We start from the raw sequence: 18,861 nt of genomic DNA on the forward strand, positions 1-18,861 counted from the left end.
ATACTGTTAGTTCTCATATGTTGTTTTTCCTCTTCATTTTTGATACGCGAACCATCCAATTGCATCCGTTTTTTGCGTCGGGCACAGTAGCATACATATTTTTCGGTCGTGGATCGGTTGACTCTGGACTGAACCGAATAACAGATATTGTAATTTTTTATAGCCATCACCGCTTCTTCTTTGCTTGAAAACTTCATGCCTAAAGATAACTCACCATTATTTATTGATGAGTAATATCCATAGTCACAGAGATGAGGCATATTCGCAAATCATGGCCCGTACATTGCACCATAATCAACTTCATACATGTGTGCATGAGGGTCAGTTTGTGCCACATTTCCTGGAACTTCATCACCATCGGAGTTGAATTGCAGTGATTCTGTATGAATGAATAGTCCAGTCTCAGCACCATTCTCACCAGGCTCACGAAGCGGTTCTTCTGGTGGAGATGATGGTTCCTCCATGTGCTCCACATTTAGGTCGAAGAACCTACTACTTGCACGCCTTCCCCTTGAACTAGAAGTCATATCGACATTGAGATCGAAAAATCTCACAGTCGAAATCCTCTCCCTGGAGCTTGAAGCCATCGTGTCAAATGGGAACTGCACAGATGGTTGCGTCGATGGAATCTCCATATTAAGGTCAAACGGATTTGCAGATGAATGACTTTCCCTTGAACTAGACGCGATGTTGCCATTCTGATTGTTCGTCGACCTACCTCGGTACATATCATAAGGAGTTGCGGATGAATGTCTCTCCATTATGGCATTAAAATCATTACACATTACTGTTGTTGGACTGTCAACTTGATCAACTTGTTCAGCCAGCCCATAGTGGGAGCTTAATGATTGACCCCGAACGACATGCACTTGAATAAAATTTGCATACATCTCAATATCGGCGTCTGAATAATTACTTTAAGCTTCAACCATCATTTCAACATCATCATTGTTCAAAAGTTCGAACGCTGTATAAGTTAATGGCAACAATGATGTTGGAAATATGTACTATAACGACGACATTCTTCTACTACTTCCAACATGAATCTTCCTCGAAATCTTCGTTATCAGCTCCTCAAGAGTTATGTTTCTCTTCAATGATATTTTAACACGCTCATTTGATACGAAAACAACACCGATTTCATCTTCTCGAATTTCACCATCATAATAAACAATAGTTGAAAGTCGCGTCATTCTTTGAGTTTAAAAGTGCGACAATATTATATATGAAAAAAAAAACAACTAAAACAATGTTGATTAAAAATAATATATAAACGAAAATATAACAGAATAAAATTTTTACACATAAACGTAAATAATTTAAATAATATAATTTTATATTATTACATGTACCGTAAAACTATTTCGACGTATATTCCCGGTTTCTAATTTTACAAACACAGAAATTAATTGAAAACAATTAGTATAATATTTTTTTTTCAAATAATCATAATAAACAATAAGTATAATAAAAAAAATTTATCACAAAATTACCTTATAAAGAAAAATCGCACGAACTTCTGAATCAAATATGAGCCAATTATCAGAATTATTGACTCGTTGACGGAATTGTTGTATTAATTTATAAGTTGAGAGAAGAGATGTGAGGAACTTAACCTGGGGAGAAGGGTATTTATAGCCGAAAAAAGTTGCTATAATTATTAAAGGTATGACACAGCCCATGTTTCGCGCTATATATAATTATGTCAGAAAATTAAAGGTAAGACGCGACCCCTGACCTGCGCTATACTCTATGTGGCGTAAGGCGCGCTCCAGAGGCCGTACTATACCCACGTGTATTCCATGTCATCATATAACGCGGTTCAGGGGACGCGCCTTACCCCACGTGGTGCCAAATCAACATATAGCGCGGTATTGGGGCGCACTTTTCTACAAAGGGTGTTAGATCTAGAAATATAATCTAATCGATGTTAGATTAGTAAATATACCCGTCACCGATGATTTTTCGAAAAAAAACTCATAGCCTATTAAGATAGAAATATATATATATATCCTTTTTTTTATACATATTACTTATTTTATTTAAAACTTATATAAAATATAAAAAAACATCATAATGGAGTAATATCTTTATTATTAAAAAAAGATATTTGGGCTTAATTGATTGAAAATGAAATGTGAAAGAAAAAGCACAATGGTCATGTCCTGAGGCCCCGCGTGGCATTATCTGAACCACTGTTGATCCGATTGGTCAACGTCATTGTACCCACATTAGAGAAAGGAGTTGAATAAAATAGAGCAAAAAATATAAAAATACTGCCGATTTTATTATTATTATTTTAATATTTTTGGTAAAAAAATTATTAAAAAATTATTATTTTTATCGATTTTGTTATTATTAGATTTTTTTATCTATTTTATTAATATATCTGTTAAAAAGTTACTTAAAATATTATTTTTTTACTAATTTTATTATTATTAGATACTTTACCGAAAATGTTATAAAATATTAATATTTTAGATAGAAATAATAATATTTTAAATAATTTTTTTATAAAAAATATTAAAATAATAATAATAAAACCTATAACACGTTTACTTACAAATATATTAAAACTACCGTACAGTAGACTTCCCACAATAATATTGCTATCGCAGTCCCCTCCTCTTTTTGTCTCAACTTTTATGTCTTTTGTTTCTTTTAGCTACCCTTTTATCATCATCTTCCCCTCATGAATTGCGATCATCGAATTGTCTTCTCCAACCTAAAATCTCCTTTTCCTTTTTTGCCCTTACACTCGCCTGCCTTGTCCCCTACTTCCCATCTATACTTATTCATCGCTTTGAGTGCCAACTAAAAATATTCAAAACTTCATACAATTTCGTTTAATTAGTTAAAAAAAACTATAACCTGATTTGATAAACGAAGAAGTAAAATTTAATTTTATTCGATTGGAGTTATATATACGTGCACTAGGATTTTATGGTTTTAAGTAATCTCACATATTTTAGCGTGGGATCGAAAACGTAGAGACGGCAGGAGTAATAGTTGTTTGAGAATTTTAAATTATCGTATATTTCAGACATTTTATTTATATTTTATATTTATAATTTATTTCTATTCTTTAAAATTTAATTATAATATATATTTTCTACAATTTTATAAACTTTTCTCTTCACATAAAATATTGAGCTCGTCGGTAATTTATGTAGTAAAATAATATAAACTTCATTTCTTGGAGCAATTTACCATTTCTAGATAAGTCAAATCAAGCTCTCTTCAAATTAGATTGGTTTTGTTGGCGTAATTTATGAAGCAGATGACTTTGGGAAGTTTTAGGTTTGGTGCAGATTCAGTTGATGTTAGAATTGAAGCATGTCTTAAATTTTACACGAAAGAGAACATTGTAGAAATTTAAGAGATGCGTAGAGAGTACGAAGAGAGGATGGTGAAGATGGAAGAGAAATTGTTTTCTTCTACACTTTAAGAGACTTTGGGAAGTTTTAGGTTTGGTGCAGATTCAGTTGATGTTAGAATTGAAGCATGTCTTAAATTTTACACGAAAGAGAACATTGTAGAAATTTAAGAGATGCGTAGAGAGTACGAAGAGAGGATGGTGAAGATGGAAGAGAAATTGTTTTCTTCTACACTTTAATGAATGCTCACCACACTTTGACATTTTAATGTTAACTTTAAGACGGGACGGGAGAGAAGACAAAAAAAAAAAAAAAAGTAACCGCATTGCAAGCCAAATATATTGATTTCACATTTATACACTACATTCTTCTATGACATATTCTTGTATAGCAATCATATATATTAAATCGAGATTGAAATTTAGTTTAAAAAATTAAATTGAATTGTTTTTATTAGTAATATTTTATTTAAACCTTATTATCATGTTGATTCAACTCAAAGGAAGACATAAGAGATGAAGTAAAAAGAGTCGGGTCAAAGTTTTGCAAATGGATGATCTTGAAATTACGAATAAACCCTTCTGTATCTGTCTGTAAATATTTAAACTTTACTGTCCCGTGTAAGTTTTGTTGCTTTTCAAGGAGGTATCGGTAAATCTAATAAACTCCGGAGTCCAGACGGAGGCGAGAAATTTATTAAGCTAACCTAAAGTGCTGGACTTTAGAATTAAATATTTACGATGGAAAGAGTCATTTTTTTTGCTTAAACAACAAGCGTAGGTTTTCTTATCGGTATTTTTAAATCCTTTTTTTTCTTGGTTTACCGTGTATAAGATGAAGAGATAGGTAGCGGATTTAGGAATAGCTTTGCCCGCTCAGTTTTCGCCTTTGCCTCCAAATTTTTTATCCTTCTCTCTCTCTGTCTTCGATTATTTTGTCTGTATTCCTCTGGTTCTAGTTTGAGTCTGAGCTAAAGCTTAAACCATAGACCTATGAATCATACACTTAAAAACGGATCAACTTTCAACTTCACAAGTAATAACCCGATGCTCTATTGCTTGAATCTGGAGTTTGTCTTGTAGGTTATGGATTTTGGGGTGGTGGGTTTGGAGGGGTTCGTGGGTTCAGAGGTTACTGCTGCTACTACTGGTTTTACATCTCTTGCTTCAGATCTTGAGACGAAGCAGAAATGGTCTGGCTCCGGTTTCCTCAAGCAAAAGAGATCTGGCAACAATGAGGATGACTGCAGTTCAAAACTGGTCAAGTTTGACGATTTCTCAGCCTCCAAGGCAATGTTGCTGAACCAGAGAGAGACTTTACTGAGATCCAATACCTCCATCTTCTCTGACGGACAACAACAGCCGCAACAAATGCTGAGCTTTTCTGCTCCCAAATCAGAAGCTCTCTCTGTGGATAAGGGCTCTCAAAATGTCGCATTCCCTTACTTTCACTTCACATCACCCGCTTACAGTAGAAACACAGGTACATATGTCGAAAGATGCTCAGATTCTAACATCATTTCCTATTCAAAATATCATTTGAGGAAATTATGGAAGGGGTAAAATGGTTGTCTCATGTTCGGTTGACGCAAAGACTAGACGTGCTTTTCTTATTGGTTTTCTGGTTTGATTCCATGAGTTCTGTTGAAGGGTCTTTTCAAGGTATTCTATGAGCGGTCTTTGTTTTAAGTATTGTCAATAGGAAAAAAAAAAGGCGAGGTTTTCTATTTTCATATTCCTGTTTTGGATGAGAAGTATTTTTGGTAATAAATCAAAGTGAGCATGGGAACAAAAGGAGGCCTGCCTAGCATTTTCCATTTTTACACGAAGTCTAAAAACTACTGACATTTTTTTTATTTCCATTGCACTGCTTTGAAAGCCTTGAGATTTTGGATTTTCTGCTTTCATTTCATTATTGTTTCAATCTTTTTCCTGTTTTACTTTTATGTTTCAGGCTATAGCTGTGGGGGATTTAATGGTGCAAACATGCACGGGGTGTTAACAGGAGCTAGAGGACCATTCACTCCATCTCAATGGCTGGAGCTGGAACACCAGGCTTTGATCTACAAATACATAACTTTTAATGTGCCTATACCATCTAATCTTCTCATTCCTATAAGAAAATCCCTTGATTCTGCTAATTTCTCTATTTTCTCTGGTGGACTCCTCAGACCCAATACATGTAAGTTGTCTCTTCTCTGAGAAAGAAACAAAAAACATGGAAATATTTTTTCCTCCTTTTTCTATGATATCCGTATAATTTCATTCTTGATGCAAAAGATGCAGCAAATCTCTCTCTCTCTCTCTCACACACACACACACACACACAATGATTTGGGAGTGGGAAGGGGAGAGGCTCCAGTTTGTACTGCACTTTACTTTCTGTTCTTATTGGTGAAGAAGTACCTTTTATGGGGTTTCTATTATCTTCCCCCCCCCCACCCCACCAAAAAAAAACTGTGAATATGAAAACAGTGTTCAACTAAGCCTAAAAGTGCAGTACACGCGCTACTTGACATCATAATTTATTTGAATAAAAAAATCGCTGTCAAGACACTTCAAATCTCAACTATAGCTCGTTTCCACATTTGTTTTGGTCCCATTTACGACAAGGCAACTTCTCCCTACCTGTTTCTATGATTTGAAGATAAAAAATTAAAATCAATGGTAAACCAGGATGTTTAATTTTGTACTTAGCGCTGTTTAGCTAACTGACTAGGGTGTTTTCAGCATCTCAAGACTGTTATATATTGTTGCTTTTGTTAATCCGTTTAATTACATTTTTAATGATATCGCGACAGTGGGATGGGGAGCTTTTCATCTTGGGTTCTCAAATAACACCGATCCAGAGCCAGGGCGGTGTCGTAGAACGGATGGAAAGAAATGGCCGGTGTTCAAGAGATGCGGTTGCAGATCAGAAGTATTGCGAGCGGCATATGAACAGGGGTCGCCATCTTTCAAGAAAGCCTGTGGAAGGCCAGTCTGGCCATTCCGCCGCCACCACCGCCACCACCAAACTGATGCCTACGGTTTCATCCGCCCCGACATCAGTGGTAGGGCCAACCAGTGGCAGCGGTCAGTCCAACAGCCTAGCCATTGCACGACAGCAGTTCAAGAATTTACAGCATGGTAGTGCATCCAACCTTTCTGCAGCGACTCCACTGAACAGGTGACAGAATCATCCCCTCAGCATTCATTCCTTGTTTGTAAGCTGTAGTTGAGAACATTTACCTTGGCTGTCATTGTTATTCTTATCTTGTGTTGCTTTCCAAAGAACAATAATTGTAGATTGTAGAATTATCTTCTGCCACTTCCGACAGTGACGGACCTTACTAGTTACTGTCAGGGAAGGTTCTAATAGATTGTTTATTACCCTGTTACTGGAAGAAGTCATTGATAAATTCAAATTCCATTGACGGTTGGTTATCTTCCAGGTTGCTTCCAAGTAAAGACACTGTTGGTGAAAGAATAGATGATAGTGCACCAGGGCTCACCATGGCATCCCTGACCGGTGACATAAAATCTAAAGAAAACCCTTTCTTGATCCCGAAGCAGCAGATCTCATATGAACAAAACTCTAGAACCGAGTTCGGATTTGTTTCCTCTGACTCACTGCTTAACCCTTCTCATAAGAGTTCTTCCTTGATCAAGTGCAGAAATTTTGGTTCCTCTCAAGATCTTACCAGTCAAGAAACTGAAACCCAGCATTCCCTTCGCCATTTCATGGATGAGTGGCCTAAAACCCAGTCTGATTGTTCAGCCATTTCCTGGCCTGAGGTTGATGTTAAATCAGACAGGACCCAACTTTCCATATCAGTGCCCATGGCTGCCTCTGATTTCATGTCCTTTACTTCCTCTACCAATAATGATAAAGTAACACTATCACCTCTCAGGTTGTCACGTGAATTCGATCCTATACACATGGGCTTGGGAGTGGGCAGTGTTATGAATGAATCAAACCAAAGGGGCTGGGATAATAGCCGTCACTTGGGATCATCTCCCACCGGGGTCTTACAAAAGACCACATTCGGTTCCCTTTCTAATAGCAGTGCGGGAAGCAGCCCAAGAGCCGACAACAACGAGACCAATGAAAGTGCTAGCCTTTGCAATAATCTCCGTGGTTCAACCCCTGTTCAGTCTTCCTCTCTGCCTGCTCTATAATCCACTCTACTTGCACCCAAGTCACTAGGTTGTGAGAGGAAATGGATAAATGGGGAAGCATGAATTTAAGAATTTTATAGTTGTCTTATATTTTCATGTTAATCCTTCTAATTTTTGTAATTTGTACTTCTTTGCCTTGATTTGTTCCTATAATTCAGAGATTAAACTTTGTTACAAGTAACTAGGAAAGGCTGTTTGTCTAATATTACGAAAGTACGTTTGGGAACAAAAGTTGTTTTTTCCTCTTCAATTTTTCTTGCAATGTATGGCATGACTTGTGCTGGTCAACATAGTATTTGATAGTTCTGTTTTTAAACTTTGTAAGGATGATCTAGAAAATATGATGTGTTTTTCTCTGCTTAGAACTACAAGCCTCGCTGTTACCTTTAACTGCAAGAGTCTCCTTGGCAAATAACAGATAGAATCACTTCAAAGAAATAAAAAGATTAAGCTAACATAGACTGCGATTACTACAAGGATTTCTTTTTCCTTCATAAAGCTCAGAGTAGTTGCCAAATCATTTGACCTGTTATTTCTTTCCACTTTCCATGATTTATTCAAAGATACAAAATGGGAAACTACCGACACAAAGAACGACGCTTTCGGGCAGCCATTTACTCAAATAACTAACCCATTCTACTCCTTTATTGTCTCATCATTGAAGATCTCCTTTGTCTCAGACCATGACAGGAACTATTCATGGAAAACGATAATACAAATACAGACATGAGGTATAGTTTAGAAAAATAGTTTTATATCAAGCCTACTTTTAGTCTTATGTGGTTAATCAATTGGACAGTTTAAAACTATAAAAATAAACTTTTTTTGGTACAATAAAGTTTTGGTAGGGGTGACTTTCCAGTCTAGGGCCAAGTCAAACCTAAGATCCAATTTGGATTTATATAGGAATTTACAGATTACTCACCGAGAATGAGGTAGGATTCGAACTTGGCCTTACAAACTCAAATTCCTAAATTCCAACCACTTGTCCCAACACTCGTTGGCAAACTATAAAAATCGACGATTTAAAAGTTCTATTGATCAAATGATTTCAACTTTTTTAAAAAAAATTAATTAAATTTATAAAATTTATAAACGTAAATAACTAAAAAATATTTATAACTATCAGCTCAAAAAATAATAATAACATTGAAAGTCAACAAAGAAATCGGCATTTTCGAATAAAAAATAATATATAAACTTAATTTCGTAAAAATTAAAATATAGCATTTTAAATTATTACCACAATCTAACCTATTTAAACCTTTTAATAATCGATGAGATAGTGGAATGTGGATCAATCGTTAAATTTCATTACTATTTCCAGAAAAACGAAACCAGTGCTTTAAGCAACTCTGGCTGAACTTGAGATAAATTTCTAGCTAACTTCATTATTTTCTCTACTTGGTAGGTATATTTCTATAAAGTAACATATCTAAACAAGACAGCAACAGCAACAGCAACAGCAACAGCAACAGCAACAGCTGAGTAGTAATTAAAACTACGCAATGTAATTAAATTTTGAAACATGTTAGCAAATTACATCTTAGCTATATATAGGAAGGACTTCACAAATTCATTCGTAATCTCCTCTACAATGGCGTTTCCAATTACTACCCCGATATTCATTTTCCAGGATTCAAAATCATTCCCCCATTCCTCGGTTGAATTAAGTACGTCTAATTCCAACAATAGCTTAATGTTTGATTCATCTCCGCATTCGTTTTTCCCGTCCCTTAATAGTATCACACCTGACCTTTCGAATCACCTCAGCAGACCCTTCAATCCCTTTGACTCTCTCTTCCTTGTCATGGTTAATTTCTACCGACTCCCTAGTAAAATAAAAGAGAAGCTGTTTTTTTCGTTGCAGAACCCTTTTCGATTTTGACGACCAGGATGAGTTGGACCAATCAGGCACTTGTAGTTCTTTTAAACCCCCACTGCTTGATTTCAGTGGTCTGGTTTGAAGAAGTAAATTCAATAGCCAAGTTGAGAATATTGAGTCCAGCTTTAGCAGCTTAGGCCATAAGAGTCTTTTGCTGGCAATTGGTCCTGCTGTTTTTAACTTCAGGGGAATGAATTAGTAACGAATTGTAAATGAAAAGAAGTAACTATGAAAGCTTTGCAACTTTTAAAGATACTAACGATTATACGGTGGGGAGGTCGTTGAAGTAGACACTTCTAATATTGATGGAGGGCTATATTGTTTATTTTCTTCCATGCAACTCCATTCAAAATTTGTACCTGCATCAGCCTGTTAGCTTTATGAGTAACGATCTAAAAAACTTTTAAATATTGTCCTGGAACATATAAGCAATAAATTAAGGTTTTTGTATACCTTCTTTTCCTTATCATCGTGGAGTTTCCAGTCAGAAATGGAAGTGTCCGCAAACACCGGCGGTTCATCTGTGTCGCTATCTGGGCATGAATCATACAGTGTTGCGCTGCTAGCGGAGGAAAATCTATCTAATGTTTCATGGTTATTTATGTCCATCTCCGTGACACTAAGTTTTCCATCATTATAGGAATTCCTGGTTCTCAAGCCTTATATTTTAAAGAACATGTTAAGTAGTATAAATTTAAGTACCTTGGGAAATTGTGGAGAACCCTTCTTGTACTCGTTTTGACTACCGGACTTGTGTAAAAACCTGCCTGAATTGCCATGGCAGCAGCTGAAGTTGATAAAGTTAGCTCCTGAAATTAACTTCTTTTTCACACATCCTCTCTCTGAAAGGTAAACCTTTAAGATGAAAGGTTCTTGCAGTTCTTGGAGGAGTTCTCCAAGTTGCCTCCCTGGCTTGGATGCTCTACTCCTAGTGGCCATTTGAGCAAGTGTTAGGCTAAGGGGTTGCAGAGTTGAAAATAAAGCTCAGTGGTTTAAGTCTGTTGATCAGGAAGAAGGAAACAAAAGAAGAAATTATACCGAATGGGAGAAACAGACATAAATCAGTCACCTTGGGACTGAAACAGATCAGAAACAAAGGAGGATTGTATGCAGCTTGAACTGCTCAGATAGCTTCCAAAGAATTCCCTAGTTTTTTGGGTGGACACGGTTGTTAGGTGACGTAATAATATTTTAATCAAGGCATCTTCCACCACAGTGTTTTGTACATGTCATGGCCGGTCTTTAATGGCAGACTTTGACAACTTTATTCGATCCTTCTGGCTCTATCTCCCGCCCCTTTCATTTTATGTTACGTTACGTATTCCAAATTTCTTTTTTGTTTTGGTGCTTTTATGGTTCCACAAGCAGTTGTCTCCTAGCCAGTGGTTGTCCATAACTAGTCATGATTGCTGATAGTATCGAAGGCGAATTGAATGTTAATTAGAATTCCTACTGTCTCAGAAACCTAATTTCAAATTACATATATTTATGACTGAAAACGTTTACGTTATGAACCTGGGTTTACTCTTGCTTTCCCCCAACTCTAGGACACACAGTCGATAGCATGGTTCAATGACCATGCATTAGTCGTGAACTTAGTTAATGAGGGCAAAAGGAAGGAAAAACAAGACCAAAAAAAAGGAAAACTGTCTTCGCTCTTGTTCTATTTGTTTGTACTATTTCTTATAAAGAAAAGGAAATCGAAGCATGTTCTGGATGGGGGGGGTTTAGATAGGGAATGGAAGCAGCTATAGGCAGGTACTAGGGAGGGTATAAATCATTGTTCTGATCTGAAAATATTTGGATAACATTTTAGTAGAATATGTAATTTTAAAACAAAAAAACAACTTTAACTCTGGAATCCTATAAAAGTAGAGGGGATCCAATGATTGCATGATTGATGGTATTAGAATAACGTGTAGGTTATTCACTATACCATGCTGTGGGGGACTACTATGCGTCACAATCTCTAATAACACAAGGGCAGGCAATAACCGGCCCAACTATCTTGTCTCTCAAGGACGAAGGTATGACTCCTGCGGAATGGATCCATAATCTTCTAAGCAAATAGTTATAGGTCGAATAGAAGTTCATTACCACAAAATAAACATGGTAGAGTGTAAGTTCTATCAACAATGTGTTATGATGACAGGGAAGTTAGGGTTTGATCGTAGTGATTTGGGGGAATTTTCGAAAAGAAGATTGAGAGGCAACAACAGAAATTGGAGGGAGAATCGAGTGAAATTAGGGATTAGAAAGGGGGCTAGGGGATTAAGGTTATCTCTGAAGAATTGGGAATCGAAGTTAGGAGAAGGGAGGTGGCTGAGGTATATGCGGGGAGTTAGTGGGTATTATGATAACTCAATTTATTTTACTGTTGGGCTTATATTTTGGGTCTGAGTCTGTTAGAACAGTATTAGGAGAGATGTTGGTTGGTGAGTCAGCATGCAGTTATTTTGTTAGAGATGCTATTTGACAGCTGGTACAATACATATATAATTTTGTACCGATCCTTAGGGATTCTTATCTTATGAATGAAAGCACATTTTTGTATCTAAGTCTCTCTATTTCTGAAATCCCTAAATTCTTCTAATTTATCATCCTAAATCATAACAAATTGGTAATCAGAGCTGAGTTTTTGATCCAAAAATCTATTGTTCAAGCTGGGAAAGACAAGAAAAATGCAAAAAGCTGGAACCACAGAGGTACCAGAACATGAAGCAGTGAAGGTTAAGGAGGAAACCTTACCATCTTGGTGGGCTGGACAGAAGGCAGAGCTGGAAGGAAGGATACAAACATTGGAAGAAGGTATGACTGAGAACAGAGGGTATTTGCAGAGGATCTTGCAGCTGGTCAATCAAGCAGCTGAGGAAAAAGATTCACCTAAGTCAGTGAAGAACCAACCACCAGCAGATGAAAAACAGAACAAAAGTGGAGGTAAAGCACCATGTTTAATTACAGTTCTTAGTGAGAATGAAAAGTACACTTTTCAACCTAATGAACCAGGGATTTTAGCTTCTAAACCTGTGGGGTTTACTGGTCCTCAACCTTTTAATCAAAAGTTGCAAGAAGAAAAGCTTATGGGTAGTTCTAGTGAGAGCAAGGGGGAGGAGATGATCAGGTTGACACTAGAAACTACTGTAAAAACCCTTTTGGGAACCCTAGCTCTATATTACCTAGACCAAAAGTAGAGTTACCATTGTTTGAGGGTAATAATCCGAGGGGTTGGGTCAGGAAATGCCAGAAGTTTTTTAATTTGTTTGGAATACATGAGGAGCAGAAACTGGAAATAGCTGCTATGTATTTAGTGGGGAAGACTGAGACATGGCTTGATGGTTACATTATGCAGAAGTATAGGGTGACATGACATGAATTTGAGGCTGATTTGTGTCACAGATTTTGTGATAGAAATTATTATGATATTATTGAGGAATTCAATAAGTTAATGCAGAATGGGAGTGTGGAGGAGTATCAAGAAAAGTTTGAAGAATTAAGACCTTATTTTTTGCAATAGAATATGCATTTGGGGGAGAACTATTTTGTGTCCAGTTTTATTAGTGGCCTCAAGGAGGAATTAAAACATAAAGTGAAAGTGCTAGAGCCTAAGAACTTATCTGAAGCATATAGGCAAGCTAAACTATATGAGTTGGCTAATGAGATTGAAGGAAAGAAGTACAAATCTCCTAGTAAATTTTTTTCTTGCACTCCTTCAAACAGTCAACATAACAGTGGTATTAAGAATTTCTTGCCTAAGTCAGTTCCTCCTAATATCAATCAAAAACAGAGTCTGATAGAACATAGAAGATCCAACAATTTATGTTTTAAATGTGGAGAAAAATTTGTTCCTGGGCATCAGTGTAAAGTCAGACAGCTGAACTATATGGAGGAAGAGGAACCTACTAAATCTGCTTAACATGATTTAACTGAAGAAGAGAATGGAGAGGTGGAAGGTCAAACTAAAGAAGCCCTGGAAATTTCTATCAATGCTATTACCGGGAATGTGGGACATACTACCTTGAGGATTCAAGGTTGTATAAGAGGTAAACCTATTAATGTGCTAATTGATAGTGGCATCACCCGTAGTTTTGTAACTCCAAAATGGGCCAAGGAAGGGGTTGAATTGGTTCATACACAACCATTAGTTATTACAGTAGCTAATGGGGAGAAGCTGTTCAGTACCGCTAGGAGCAATAAGGTGAGTTGGAAGATGCAGGGCTATGATTTCCAGCATGATTTCAGAGTATTATCTCTGGGAGGTAGTGACATGGTATTGGGGGTAGATTGGATGGAAGTATTCAGCCCTATAATGATGGATTTTAAAACTAAGACCATCAATTTTGAGAATGATGGAGAAACTGTAGTTATAAAAGGGTCTCAAAAGCTGCCAATAATCAGATCCATCACAGGTGAGAAATTACAGAAGTTAGTAGAAAATGACACTGAATTGAGTGGGGATATTTATTTGCTAAGTGCTGAAGTAAAAGATAGTGTAATTCCTTTACCCTTACAGGACCTATTAGAAGAGTTTAAAGAGGTTTTTGAAGAACCAAGGGGAATGCCTCCTAGTAGGAAACATGACCATGCAATTATCCTTAAACAGGGAACACAACCAGTAAACCTTAGACCTTATAGATTTGCTCATCATCATAAGGCTGAAGTTGAGAAACAGATTGCTGAAATGATGTCATCTTCTATTTTTCAGGTGAGTAAAAGTCCTTTTGCTTCTCCATGTTTACTTATTAAAAAGAAATATGAAACTTGGAGATTTTGTGTGGACTATAGGACACTGAATTCTGCTACAGTTAAAAATAAGTTTCCTATTCCTATAGTGGAGGATTTGTTAGATGAGTTGAATGAGACTGCTTTCTTTTCAAAAATTGATTTGAGGTATGGATATTGGCAAATTAGAATCAAGGAGGAAGATATTTACAAAACTGCTTTTAGGACTCATCAATGACACTATGAATTTAAAGTAATGCCTTTTGGCCTTACTAATGCTCCAGCTACTTTTCAAGCTTTGATGAATGATTTGTTTGGAGCTTATTTAAGGAAGTTTGTTCTTGTATTTTTTTGATGATATATTGATTTACAGTCCTAACTTGATAGAGAATAAGCAACACCTAAGAACTGTGTTAGAGGTTCTGTTGAAAAACAGGTTATATGCTAAAAGGAGTAAGTGTTTTTTTAGTCAGCAGCAAGTGGAATATCTAGGGCACTTAATATCAGCTGATGGGGTGGCAACAGATCCTAACAAAATTAAAGCCATACAACAGTGGCCTTTGCCTAAGAATTTGAAAGCTTTAAGAGGATTTTTGGGTTTAACTGGATATTACAGAAAATTCATAAGAGGTTATGGGGAACTGAGTAAGCCCTTAACCAATTTGTTGAAAAAATGATGGGGTTTGTTGGTCTGAAGAAGCTATAACATCTTTTGAAAAGCTGAAGGAAGTTATGTGTAATGCTCCAGTGTTGGCTTTGCCTAATTTTGAGAAGATTTTTTTTTTTGGAAACTGATGCTAGTTCTAAAGGGATTGGAGCTATTTTGTCTCAGGCAGGGAGGCCTATAGCCTATTTGAGTAAAGCTTTGGGTCCTAAGCATGCAGATATGTCAATTTATTAGAAGGAGTATTTGGCCATTTTGATGGCAATTTCTCATTGGAGGCATTATTTGGAGAGTGGTTCTTTTGTCATTAAAACAAATCATCAGCCCTTAAAGCATTTACTTGAACAGAAGTTAACTATAACTATCCAGAAGAAAGGACTTACAAAATTATTGGGGTTGGATTATACTATTCAGTACAGGAAGGGTAAGTCTAACAAAGCTGCAGATGCACTCTCTAGACAGCAATGGGATTCTGATGAATTTGTTCAAATGGTAGTTACTGATATTACTCCTACTTGGGTACAAGATATTGAAAAGAGTTATGAAGAAGATGCTATAGCTCAAGAAAAAATCCCTATTCTGGTTATTAAACCAGATGAGCTACAGAACTGGAAATTAATGAAAGGAGTCTTGTATTTTAAAAAGAGGATTTATGTGGGCAGCAAAGGGGACCTTAGGCAGAATATAATTGTGGCTTTGCATGATTCACCTCAAGGAGGTCACTCAGGTATTCAAGCTACTTATCAGAAGATTAAGTCTTATTTTTTCTGGCCAAGAATGAAAGTTTTAATTCATGAGCATATACAACAGTGTGATGTGTGTCAGAGGACTAAAACAGAACATATTTCTAAGCCAGGATTATTACAGCCTATTAATGTCCCAAACAATGCTTGGGAAGTGATTACAATGGACTTCATTGAAGGTTTGTCATCTTCAACAAAGTTTAATTGTATTTTGGTGGTGATTGATAAATTCACTAAGTATGCTCATTTTATGCCACTATCTCATCCCTATACAGTTCTGAAAGTGGCTAGGGTTTATCTTGATCAGGTTTATAAGTTACATGGTCCTCTTAAAGTGGCTATTTCTGATAGGGAGAAGTCTTTCACTAGTTTGTTTTGGCAGGAATTAATGAAGCAATTGGGTTCAACTACATTATTTAGTACTGCATATCATCCTGAGACAGATGGCCAGACAAAGAGATTGAATCAATGTTTAGAGCAGTATTTGAGGTGTATGTGTTTCTTGAAACCTAAGAATTGGTCTAAATGGTTACCTCAGGCTGAGTGGTGGTACAATACTAACTACCACTCTGCTCTACAGATGACACCATTTGAAGCTTTATATGGGTATAAAGCTCCTACTGTAACATGGACAACAGACTCTAGGGTGGAAGCAGTGCAGGATGTCATGCAACACAGGGAACAGTTAAATTCAATATTAAGAGAACAACTACTTAAAGCTACCAATAAAATGAAGCAGATGAGTAACAAGCATAGAACAGACAGAGAATTTCAAGTCGGTGATGAAGTTTACCTGAAGCTCCAACCGTACAGACAAACATTACTGGCCCTGCGAAGAAATTTGAAGCTTGTTGCCCAATATTTCAGACCTTACAAAATTCAAAACAGAGTGGTCATGTTGCTTATAAATTAGAATTGCCTGCAAATTCAAGAATCCATCCAGTTTTCCATGTGAGTTTACTTAAGAAAAAAGTTGGAAAAAAGGGAGTTATCTCGATCGATCCTCCAGAAGTAGCATTGGACGGCCAATTGAAGATGTACCCAACCCTGGTTTTGGACCAACGAGTGATTACAAGACAGAATCGAGCAGTCATTCAATTGCTCATTCAGTGGATGAATATGGGACCAATAGAAGCAACTTGGGAGGATTATACAGTTTTGCGACAACAATTTCCTCAATTCGATCCTTGGGGACAAGAATCTTCTGGAGGAGGGGGTATTGTTATGATGACAGGGAAGTTAGGGTTTGATCGCAGTGATTTGGGGGAATTTTCGAAGAGAAGATTAGGAGGCAACAACAAAAATTGGGGGGAGAATCGAGTGAAATTAGGGATTGGAAAAGAGGCCAGGGATTGAGGTTATCTTTGAAGAATTGGGAATCAAAGTTAGGAGAAGGGAGGCAGCTGAGGTATATGCGGGCAGTTAGTGGGTATTATGATAACTCAATTTATTTTACTGTTGAGCTTATATTTTGGGCCTGAGTTTGTTAGAACAGTATTAGGAGAGATGTTGGTTGGTGAGTCAACATGCAGTTATTTCGTTAGAGATGCTATTTGACAGCTGGTACAATACATATATAATTTTGTACCGATCTTTAGGGATTCTTATCTTATGAATGAAAGCACAATTCTGTATCTAAGTCTCTCTATTTATGAAATCCCTAAATTCTTCTAATTTATCATCCTAAATCATAACACAATGGTACCTCAATTTTACCCAACACATCCTTTTGAGTTTCATCGAATACCCTAACAACATTCTGACAAGCTTTCATGGGCAAAGTGTCCATAGGCAATCTTTGTAGGGCTACCATTGACACCACCTTAAGAGCAGACCTACTGTAAATCAAAACCCCCAGCAAAACATGTCTATGCTAATATATGGTGTTGCTTAAAGCTTTCACATATCTCGTTCCTCCTTCGTGAATCTCTTCATTAGTAAAAGTAATGTAGTTGTCGACAGCTATGTGCGCTACAATTCGATCTAACTTGTTTACTGATATATTTTCTGACACAAATGTCTGATTAAGCACTTTTAATAGGGTATTTCAATGTACTTTTGAATTCATCAACATGTCCAATATTGAAATTTGTGCTTGTTTGTGGAGTTGATCAACAAAATTCTGCTCACTATGCATTAATTGTTTTAGGAACTATTGTGCTTGAGCCTCAGTCATTGGCTCATTAATTGTTGGTGGAGGTTCATCGTTGAATTTTCTATGTGACACCTCTGATGCCTTTGGCTTTGCATTCATTCTTTTGGCTTCTTTTTAGGTTTCAGGAGAGTAGCATCTCCTACTTTTCGTTAAGTGATTAAATTCATTCATTATCTCGATTGTTGGTTTCCCCTCTACTACTATTTTCATCTTTCTATGGCCTTTAGCCCTTCAACTGGCATTAAAACATTAGCAACATAATTTCAAGGAACCTTTGGGTATCCTTAAAAGAGAAGGATGAGGGGGTTGTAATCACGATCTTGAGCATTGTTGACATGCGACTCACTTCTTTTGGTCTCACTACTTTAGGGTATCCTTAAACCGAAACAGTGAGGAGGTTGTAACCAATCATTTTACACAATTTTGCCATTTTATTTTTTGTCTTTATTCTTGCTTGCATCGCGGATGACGAGGCAAGGAGAGCTTGTTGGAGGCTGTCGAGGAGGAGTGTTTGGTGAAGCAATGGTTTGGGACCATTGGCATGCTTCTCACGTGGTGACGGGACCACTATTGTGTGGAGATGAACACAAGGCTTTTGGCGGCGCAGTTGGATTGGCTCATTAAGGTTTCAAAACACCATAAATATTATCTCATCAAGACCGTTAGATTTGTTCACATCTACAGTGGGCATTAACATGAAAACCCTATAATTGTTGGTCTTGTGCACGTGGGGGGCCTCCCTTGTCATGGTTTGTATTTGGACCAAAATTGTTATTATATAGGGTTTGAGGGATATTTTTGGATTGTAGACGTACATTTGATATTTGGTTTTTTATTTATAAATTTTATTTTATAATAATACTAAAGCGGTGGATAAAATTTGGTGCGTATCAAAATACAAATATTCTTAAAAAATAATGACATGATTTATTACATTCTTCCTTGCAAACAAAGAAAAGGCGAAGACAAAACAAGGAGAACAACCCAAAAATTATATTATTTAATTTTTGCATAAAAAAACTTTGGTGTAGTGATGATAAGTTAATTAATCAACAAATTACGTAGAAAAAAAACTAATCTGAGAATTAACGTATTTAATCAAGAGCCTAAGATTTGGCAAGATTTAAAGCAATTTAGAGAAAAAGTGGTGGAAAATGA

General features: G+C 36.5%; 1 protein-coding gene and 1 pseudogene across 3 annotated transcripts; one reads left to right on the plus strand and one right to left on the minus strand.

Moving 5' to 3' along the window:
* The first annotated feature begins 4,310 nt into the window (after positions 1-4,310).
* LOC120216593 lies at positions 4,311-7,603 on the plus strand (annotated as a pseudogene).
* Positions 7,604-8,903: 1,300 nt separating this feature from the next.
* On the minus strand, positions 8,904-10,698 carry LOC120216552. Of its 3 annotated transcripts, XM_039213928.1 has the most exons (4): positions 10,461-10,698; positions 9,876-10,350; positions 9,683-9,791; positions 8,904-9,592 (listed from the first exon to the last, which is right to left on the minus strand). In XM_039213928.1, exons 2-4 carry the CDS (start codon positions 10,029-10,031, stop codon positions 9,246-9,248), a joined length of 612 nt encoding a protein of 203 aa, XP_039069859.1. In that variant the 5' UTR covers positions 10,032-10,350; positions 10,461-10,698; the 3' UTR covers positions 8,904-9,245. The 3 variants fall into 3 exon arrangements, 2 of the variants coding, with proteins under 2 accessions (XP_039069859.1, XP_039069860.1); XR_005525065.1 differs by lacking the exon at positions 10,461-10,698 and having other exon boundaries at positions 8,904-9,602; positions 9,683-9,781; positions 9,876-10,450; XM_039213929.1 differs by lacking the exon at positions 10,461-10,698 and having other exon boundaries at positions 8,904-9,602; positions 9,876-10,450.
* Between the last annotated feature and the right edge of the window lie 8,163 nt (positions 10,699-18,861).

This window comes from Hibiscus syriacus, unplaced genomic scaffold (assembly GCF_006381635.1).
Source record: "Hibiscus syriacus cultivar Baekdansim isolate YM2019G1 unplaced genomic scaffold, ASM638163v2 tig00110162_pilon, whole genome shotgun sequence".
NCBI lineage: Eukaryota > Viridiplantae > Streptophyta > Magnoliopsida > Malvales > Malvaceae > Hibiscus > Hibiscus syriacus.

Coding starts and splice junctions, on each gene's coding strand:
- LOC120216552 (XM_039213928.1), bottom strand. CDS start 10,031: ATGGACATAAATAACCATGAAACATTAGATAGATTTTCCTCCGCTAGC. Junction 9,792..9,875: donor ACGATGATAAGGAAAAGAAG/GTATACAAAAAC, acceptor TAAAGCTAACAG/GCTGATGCAGGTACAAATTT. Junction 9,593..9,682: donor GACCTCCCCACCGTATAATC/GTTAGTATCTTT, acceptor AGTTAAAAACAG/CAGGACCAATTGCCAGCAAA.